Source organism: Belonocnema kinseyi, chromosome 1 (genome assembly GCF_010883055.1).
Source record: "Belonocnema kinseyi isolate 2016_QV_RU_SX_M_011 chromosome 1, B_treatae_v1, whole genome shotgun sequence".
Classification (NCBI taxonomy): Eukaryota; Metazoa; Arthropoda; class Insecta; order Hymenoptera; family Cynipidae; genus Belonocnema; species Belonocnema kinseyi.
Window position 1 is genome coordinate 96535528 of NC_046657.1, and position 10121 is coordinate 96545648.

General features: G+C 29.2%; 1 protein-coding gene across 2 annotated transcripts in view; it reads right to left on the reverse strand.

Annotated features, from left to right (window-relative positions):
- LOC117180487 (active breakpoint cluster region-related protein) overlaps positions 1–4437 on the reverse strand; it is a 53037-nt gene extending 48600 nt beyond the window's left edge. For both annotated transcript variants that reach the window (XM_033373060.1, XM_033373012.1), the window contains exon 1: positions 3960–4437. In XM_033373060.1, coding sequence (XP_033228951.1) covers positions 3960–4073 — 114 coding nt within the window. In that variant the 5' untranslated portion in view covers positions 4074–4437. The remainder of the gene's footprint in view (positions 1–3959) is intronic.
- Between the last annotated feature and the right edge of the window lie 5684 nt (positions 4438–10121).

The window sequence follows — 10121 nt, forward strand, 5'->3', positions numbered from 1 at the left end:
CCTTGGAGGAGATTATGTTGAGAAATAAAAAAAAAAAATTCTTAAAAACGTTGTTTTTCTTGGTCAGGCCGGAAACTTATCAATCCACCCTCGTATCTCTCGAATTTTTTGTTTGACTAACCTGAGGATTAAAAATGTTATTTACAATGAATCTCCTCTTTAAACGAGAGAAAAGTCTTATTGAATCATCCACGCCTGTTCAATTGCCGCATTTTTGCACATTCGTGCCTGCCTGTTAACGACAATAGGAGACTCGAATGACGCATAGATTAATCTCGTATGAAGCTTGATAGGCCTAATTCGAATTAGGCGCTTCTAGCACTCATAATTAAAATTGTATCCGTAATTGAGTCATCGTACTTCTGCAATCGCTACACTTTTTTCTTATAATTGGGACACATTCTCGGGACAATCAAAGAGAATCGAGTGAGTCATGTTATCAATCTTGGATAAATCTTGATATATGGAAGGTTAGGGTCTTAGGGAAGTCTCAATCGATACGAAACTATCTAAATGTACATTTCATAGTTCCAATATTCGTTTCAGCGTTAAGGAAAAAAAGAAGAATTAGGCCTGGGGTTCAGAGATGACTTTTTTTATTTTAAGGTTATATCATACTTACCCAAAACTTAACTTGCCGACATTTTTTTAACTCAGGCCCAAATGGAATGAGATATCGAGCTGAAATGTTGGAAAATTAAACAAAAGGTAGTAAGGAACGGCGAGGTAAATTTTGGATTAATGATTGAGACCAAATTCTTCTTTTTTCCTTTAATGAAAAACATAATATAATTGGAAGCAAGTACTTTACAATAAGATAGTTTCGTATCATATCGTATCATTTTCTTTTCGTTTTCGTATCTCAAAACATCTGTTATCAAATTAGTGATAAATGAATGATATCTTGATGATATTTTTATGGACAATGAGTTTTGCGTGGAGGAAATATATAAATTGATAACAGTACTTGTAAGATTCCAATTTGATGTGTTAAGAGAAAACAAAATGCGAGTATACAAGTTCCATAACTATTTTTGTTGCATGGACTTTGGAATATGTAGCATTTAATTACAATTTTTTCCATAGCCCCGTTTTTTTGTAACAAATTTGATAAAAGAATAGTTCTGATTATGGAAAATATACCACAAAGTATAATTAGTTTTAAGGTTCAGTGCTTTAGTTGCAGTAGTAAATAGAAGGGTAATTATTTTTCACTCTAGATAAGGCGGCAAGATCGATATTCAAGGCAGTGAGGTAGAAAATATTTAATATAAAAATTGCTCTAGGGTATTTTAATTCTTTTGGGCGAATATTGATCATATGGAAAAATGTTTTCTACAAAAAAGTTTTAATTTATCTAAAAACTTTGTAAAGTATTTGGAAATATGTACTCAAATATAATATTATTTTAAATTCTCTGTAATTAATTAGATAAAAAGCATGGACTTAAAGTCTCAAAACTGAAAAAAAATAAAAACAAAATTGAAAAGAAGCAAATAATGTAGCGATGGTGCTGATTGCTATGCCTACTTGTATAATTATTACAACCACTAGAATTAGACAAATTTCTAATTACTTGCACCTAGCTTTTCTTCTAACACTACTCTTATCGACAGTCTACACTACTATACAGAAATAAAACTCCTATCTTTTAAGTCTTTCACAACAATAACAATTAACGCACGCGCTTCCTGTCTCTACTGCAAGCAATACAAAAATATAAAATGCATTTTATCAGCAGCTTTTAAACCATTCAAACCTCTCAAGCCTCTTAAAACATTTCCCCCTTTTTTTAGGGAGAGGATTCCAAATTAAATTAAGAATAAAAAAAGAAACCTATTTCGAGAATATATTTTTAGACTAGGAGTTACCCTTCCTTCCATTGTAAGCAGAATCTTCTGTATTTGAATAATTAGAAATACAATCAATTTCAAATTACACAGCGCAACCTGCTGATTTTCATTAATTACAACTTGCGATTTGGCTAAAAACAGTTTTTCTGAACGATGTGGATTAAAAAAGGTTCCACTTTGAAGGATTTCAGCTCTAAATCAACCAATTTTAAACGCTTTTATTGTATAAATCACAGAATTGTATATTTTTTTGCGAATTTCGTTGAAAATAGCCCCATCCCTTCCTCCTCAAATTCTTACCGAAAAAATTCAGCTATTATCACCGAAATTTCAGTACACGCAGCTACGGGTTTATACAAGTGAAACTGTTAAGGTTAAAAAAATGTTCCTTATTAAACAGCTTCGACATATTTATTTATAAATTCTTAAATTAGATAACTTGTATAATATTATCAAGTAACGCAAGTTCCTAGTGTAAATTAATGTTTTATTTTAGTTTACCAAATTTTTTAATTCGACCGATTTCTGTAAAGTGTGTTGCTTTAAATTTTGAAAAAGGAAACTACCTCTTGCTATTTTTGTATTTCACTTTGCATTTATTCAAAAACTCGTAATTTTTGTACTAATATTCTTTTTCATTAAGTCAATTGGAACGGATTCGAAAATTGAAATACTCCCAATACACTTAAAAAATTTAAAAAATTCAAATGAATAAAATATTGATATAATTGTGTTGAAAATAATAAAGTAAAAAGAAACTTTAAATTCTTATTTTTAATTGTGGTCAAAGCAATATTTCTATAGATAATTGTAATTGGGGACACATATTTCGTTCCTTTAAGCTTTCGGAACTTCGGGCACATCTGTTTAAAACAAAAAACTATAAAGAACGATCCTTTTAAAATGTTACAGTACCTTAATTTTTAACCACGAATTGATTTTTAAAATAATTTTTGTTATTAGATGTTTTTCATTTTGATTTATTTAAAATTATCTTAAGTTAGTTAGATTTCGACATTGTGAAATAGCAAGCAATATAAATTTCAAACAAAACATTTAATGTATTATTATTCAATATTTACCGCTTGCAATTAAATATTCTTTTAATACCAAATATTTTCCATTTGAAAATGTTAAAAAACAATTATATTTGAAATATGAGACATCTATCAAATTATTCTCTTCTAAAGTGAAAGGCAATTTTTATTTCCAGACCTAGAAGCGTAGATTATTTCAGTACTAAGCAAATCAAACTGAGAATTGATGATTTTTCCTATGTTAATTAAAAATGTTAAGTTTTGAAAGCTCAGAATTAAAATATTTTTAATTATAATTTGAATCTTTAAAAATGAATAATTTAGAAAAATCCCGAAAACGCAGTTAAAACTGTAGTTTTTGCGACATAAACAAATACAAACTTTGGAATAATAAATTATTTTTTCAAATTCACAGAATAAAAATGAAATCATTTTTGGACTAAGCATTATATATCAAGTTATTTTTAATTTAAGAAAGCTTGAAATTTAATATTTAAGCTGAATATTTTCCAAAATAAAAAATGCCTAATTTAAATTTAAACGACTCCAAATATCTATTTATAATATATAGTACCAGAATTATATAAATAGAATAAAGTAAATTTCTAGTTATCTTTTCCTCTATTAACCTCATAGCTTTTAGCCTTTCGAAATCATTAAATTAACTCACCTCGTTTCCTGCCTCTCTGTCAAGCGATAAAAATATAATGCACTTTATCAGTGGCACCTTTTAAATCTTTCGAACTGTTTAAAATCTCTCAAACCACGACAGCCTTTTGTCCCTTTTTTACCGACCGAGGCTTCGAAAATAAAAATAGAAGACTAAAAAAAGAAACCTAATTGAATGGGGTATTATTTCGAGAATATATTTCAGGGCTCTACAAGGGTATCCACCAACTACAGTGTTAATGAGCGATTTGACACTTATTAATCAAGTGTACTAAACTCTTTGAAAATCTAAAACAAACATTTGTGATCCTTTTTTATCGACAGGGGTATCGGAAAATAAAAAGGAACATACTTGGAAAATCCGAAATAAGAAAACATTTTGGGACTAGGAGTATCTCACCTTGTGCTGATGTTTAACGAGATTCGCCCTGACGTCTTCCTCCCAGGCGGCCGGCAGGGCGCTGTCCGGGAATCTTTGCACCCAGACTCGCTGGAAGTCCCCGAAAATGCTCATATCCCTTGAGCCAGGGGTGAGTTTTCCCCCGTTTTTCCAGGTTTTAGAAGAAAATCGAGAAAAGAATCACACACTAGAAACTGCGTACATTGCAAACACGAAATCGCACAGGCGCGATGACGACGATCGCCTACACGCACTAGAATCACAGAAAACCACAGAGAATTGCACAGTACGGAGATTCCAAGACTCCAGAGGAAGACGACCACTCACGGCACTCAGGGTAATTCCAGGATCAGACAAGACACCATGGACGAAGCGGGATTGAGAATTTTCGTGAATTTTGTTAAAAAGGCACGAAAAACGAGAGAGAACGAGCGTCACACGGGCGCTGTCATCTTACCGACATCTTCTATCCTGTTCTGTCCTGACATCTCTGACTCTGCGTAGGTGCGTATCGTCACGCCTGGCCACAAGGGGCCCAATATCCATAGGCAGGGCTGTAAGTAGACAATTTATTTTTAGGGTTTACTTCGGTTCATTCATCATTTATAATTTACAAGAAATTTTGATCAGTCAAATTTTTATATAATGTACTAGCAAAAAATAGTATCGCTACAGCGCTCTATTTAAATAATCATAAATTAAAATAAGTATTAAAATATGGACCTGCCTACATGAATGTTTAAAATCATAAAATGTTTACTTTTTCTTTAAGGGCATGTGATATACTTACAGTTTCCCCGGCTTTTTTTTCCACAAAAATGGAAATTTTTAAAAACTGAATTCGCAGATGCTATAAAATATCATAACGGACGTTCCCGGAGCTCTTTTTAGGGATATAATAACAAAAAAATTTATTGTGCTAAATACAAATTTTATGTATATGCATTATTTTGAGGTCACGTCGTTTTTCATCTCTGCCTTTCCGATAATATGGAAATTATTTATGAAATAAACTTTTTTGATTGCTTGCAAACAAGGTCAATTCCGGGAGATTAGTTACTATGTTTATTTGCAAGTCCAAAGTTTTCGGCCAAAAATATTGTGTAGTTTGGAAGCAACGCTCGGGTGAATTGTAACACACATAACCTCGAAATATACACGCACGTTTGTTAGCAATATCAAACATTGTTCGATAAAAAAAAAACACAAAAAAGTGTGCGGGGACGTCCGTTAGCATGTTAGCCATCATTTCCCAGATTTTGAAGGCAAAATATTTCTTATCCTAGGAAAAAAGACGGAGGAATCTAACACTGGTAAAATCGACACTTTTTTAAGTATCACATGCCCTTAATAGGTGTTCCTTGAATATTTGCAAATAGAGATTCTTTCATTTTTAATAGATATAATTTAATATGATGTAGTTTTTAATGCTTTAAAAAATTTTTAAAGTTTACAATTGAAATCTTTTCAATTTATAAAATGTGTAAATAAAAGATATTCTTAAATTTTTGTAATTTTCAGGATAAAAATTCAAGATATCAGTTCCACATTAAAGAAATCTCGCATGTAAATCTTCAAAAATTTAAAGATTTACAATTCATAAGTAAACTAATTTTAAAGAATTACACTTGAAAACTCTTGAATTTTAGAGACATAGAATGTCGTAGAGTTGTCGTAAATATGTCGTAACGATGTCGTAAAGACGTCATCAAATTTTGTGCCCACTGAGAAATATATTGTATTGATTAATGATTTGAGCAATACGCATAATGAATCATTTTATTTGAGGCCGCTCCAAAATACGTAACACAATTGGATGTGGGGGAGGGGGGGGGGGGCAACTCGAGCGTTACGCTAATGTTAAACTTACACTATGCAATCATCAGCATTACAGAATTATCAAAATTTTTAATTAAAAACTATCCAATTAAAAAAATTTTCTATAATATAAAGTTCTCCAATTTTAAAGAGTTAAAACTGACATTTTTTCAATTTTGAAAATATAGAATTACAAATTATGCAATTTTCAAAATTTATATATTTAAAGAATGTAATTTGAAGAATATTTTTGTTCGAATAATTCAATTTTCAATATTTCCAATTAAAATTTGTTAATTTTAACCAATTGCAATTTTTAAAGTTCTTCAATTTCGAAGATTCACAATTCGAAACTCTTTAACTTTAATTATTTGCAATCTAAAATTCTTTAAATTCGAAGATTTGCAACTAAAACTCATTAATTTTAACCATTTGCAAATCAAAGTTTTACAGGTATTAAGAGTTACAATAGGAAATTATTCAGTTTTAAAGATTTATAAATAGAAATGATTAAATTTGGATAAATTTGGATAATTTTGAAAATCAAAAGTTAAGTTTACAATTCCAAATATTCCAAATTGATGAAATTTCAAAAGTAAATCACCAAAATTACAGAATTTTCGAACTTTAAAATCACGCCAATGTTAAACTTATACTACAATTATTATCAAAATTATAGAATTTTCAGGATTCAAGGCTCTTCAATTTTAAAAGTGTTACAATACTTTTAAAATTCTGCAATTTTAAGAGTTATAACTATTCAAACTTCTTCAATTTTGAAAATATATAATTACAAATTGTTCAATTTTCAAGATTACAATTAAGGACTTTAATTTGAAACATTTTTACATTCTCATCATAATGCGAGATCATCGGTGTCTGTTTGTCGTTATGTTGTAGTTTGTAAACACGCTACAATTAAAGAAAATTATCCGATTGGAGCGCCCTTTGGCATACTTTATAAGGATTTGAAAATAGAGGACGAGTTCATCTGCCAGCTATTTTAGATCAAATTTCAAAAAGTTCGGGCATTTTCAAAATTCTAGACAGCATTTTTTCCCAAATTTAAAAATATAATGTACGACTGTTCGTAGTACTCGGAAATTCGAGCAATTCATGTTTATCACTTTTTCCGATAAAAGCAAAGTTGTGAGAAATGTAGAATTTTCAAAATTAAAAAAAAACAAAAAAACACGAAAATTAACATTTTAAGCAATCAACTCACGATTATCTTATAAACGTTTTGAATTTTTTGAAAAATCGAAAATTCAAATTTTAATCGCACAAAAAATAATAAAAAATTCCATTTTGCTATAGTTTTTGTTTTAACCGTAAAAAACAAAAAATTTAAAATAAAGAAATTTTTATACAAACGAGACGAGTTATGAAAAAAAGGAATAGACAAAAGTTGCTCTTCCAAAAAAGATCTAAAAATTTGCCATCAATAACTTTTTTACGGACGCGTAGTTTTTTTTAATCATAAGAAATTACATTAAAAAAATTTTTTGTTTAACAAACGACACAAGGTCTGTTGAATCTGGCTCTTCGAGATCGATAATGGGTTAACTTAAGCTTCGCGCTCGGACATATTTACACCTCGCGCTTCGCGATATGATATTTATTCTTTGCATGTGCAATGTTTGAATGAAACTTTGTCAAAAAGATTACTTTTAGATTGCAGTATTTAGATGTGTCTTCATATTCTGAATTTTGTACTGAATTCAATAATTAAGTTATCGTGACACTCGCGTTACGCGCTCGATTTTTGACAGATATTTGTTATGAACTACCATGAAATAAATAAAAAACTGCAATCCTTTTTTCAGGCATTTCTCTGTATCTCGAGTTGTTATATTAAAAATAGGATTTTTGTTTTTATATTATATTTTTTATGGATAAAAAAAAGTATCCCATAAGTTTTTTTTCCGGTTTTTTACGAATCACGCGTCTTTTGGAGTAATATTGAAATTTTCGATTTTCTGCATGTTACTTTCGATAAATAAAAACAAAATGGCGAGTCCTATTGAAAAATGTTTAAAAGTGATTTTTTAGTATTTTTCAAAAGCTATCATTTCCTTTTAAGACTTTTCTTCGTCTTTTACATCGTTCGGTTAAAAATTTGAATTTTGTAGTGTCAAATTTCGGATAATACTAATACTTTCTCAATTATATTTATGATGAGAATTTAATAAATTATTACCAAATTCTACCCTTTTTTTGGGTAAAAAACTTTTGTCTATCGTTTTATTTTCGTATCTTCTTTCGGTTTTCCACAAATTTTTTATTTCTATTTTTAATTTCGTTTTTATGATTAAACCCAAAACTAGACGTCCTATCAAAAAGTGATTATCAACAAGTTTTTAGATCTTTTTCGGGTCATAATTTTTGTTGCTTCGTCTTTTTTCGTATTTTGAATAGCCTGACCGTAAAATGTGTTTTTTTTTTTTTTTTTTGTATAGTAAAAATTTGAATTTTTCTAGAAAATCCAAAATGTTATCTTGTAAGACTTTCAAAAAGTCATGTTTTTCTTTTATTGACTTTTTTCATATTGTGCGTTGTTTGACTTAAAATTCTGATTTTCGATTGTTTTCTTAAACCCTATAAATGCTATAACTCCGATAATTTATTTTTGATTGAAAAAAGTCAATAGGATATATTGTACATAAAATTTCTAAATCTGAAAAAAATGGTTCCAAATTTGTTTTAAATGTTTTAACTTTTGGAATTTTTATCCAAAATGGCTGGTTAACGAACTCGTTCTTTCTCTTCAGACATAAAAAAGTGTGCCAAAGATCGATTTAATCCGTTCATTTTCCGACATACAGATGCTATTGTAAAAACTTGATTTTTGGATTCAGGGGGTCTCAAAACGTGGAGATCCATTAAAAAACGATGGTGTCAAATTTCGGACAATTCTAATACTTTCTCAATCATAAATGATGATAATGTACAAATTAATAGACAAAAATTTGCACTCAAACAGGATTTTCAAGTTTGTCAGTAATCATTTTTAGATAAGATAAGTCGATTTTCTTTTAATCGTGAAAAATAATATTAAAAATTAAAAACTAAATTTTTGGTGAAACGAAACGAGACACATGAAATGAAATGACAAAAGTTCTTCTACCAAAAAACATCTTCAAGTTTCCTTATAAAGTCTTGTTATAAAAATATATTTTAAAAAATAGCTTTCTGGACAAACAAAATAAGGTAGAATAATATTTTATATATCAAAGTTGTTCCCCTAAATTATATCTGCAAATTTGCTTTAAATCCCTTTACGCTTGAATTCGTATTTTTGGTTCAAATCGTACAAAAAATCATCGAAAGTAAACAATTTAATTTGATAAAAAAATGACACAAGTTGCAATGAAATCTTTAATAATACTTTTTACTTTTCATCCTAATGAGAAGGTATTGGTTTTATGTAAAATTTCACTTTGTCGGTTTTCATCAAATCTCGACGGTTTAAGACCCACCGAGTCAGGAAAAACGATTTTTACGAACGTGCTTGTCTGTCTGCCTGTCTATATTCGGTAGTCTGTATTCTGTAGGTACAATAACTTTGGAAAAATTGATCAGATTTGATTCTGCTTTAGCCAAATTTTTTAGGGCCTAAAGAGAAACAACAAGTTCGTAAACCAGCTTTTTTGGAATAAAATTCAAAAAGTTAGCGCATTTTCAACATTTTTGAAACACCATTTTCTTAAGATTTGAAAATTCTATAAACGGTTATTCATAGTACTCAGAAACTCAAACAATTTATCCCTATGACTTTTTTCTCTACAAAAAAAATTATCAGTGTTAGAGCATTTTCAAAATCCAAAAAAACAAACTAGAATGGAAATTTTAAGCCAAACAACGCATTATATGAAAAAAGTCAATAAAAGAAATACGTTGCTTTTTGAAAGCCCTACAAGATTATGTTAACAACTTTTTTAATTTGGTCGAAAAATTGAAAATTGCAAATTTGATTGTGCCAAAAATAATGAAAAATCCCAAAATTCAATGTTTTGGTCAAACTATGCTAGATACGAAAAAAATGAATGAGCTAAAATTTTGCGCCCTGGGAAGACCTACAAATTTATGAAGAATCACTTTTCGATAAGAGGCATAGTTTTTGTTTTTAGTCATAAAAAATAACATTAAAACAAAAAAATGTTTGGACTAACGACACAAGCAACGCAAAAAATGATACAAAACTTGTTTATCCAAAAAAGAGCCATAATTTTTGATAGGACACGTAGTTTTTGCTTTAGTCGTAAAAAATATCATTCAAAATAAAAATATTAAATTTTTTTTTAAAAAACGACACAAGTACCAACTAAAATTAACAGACAACAT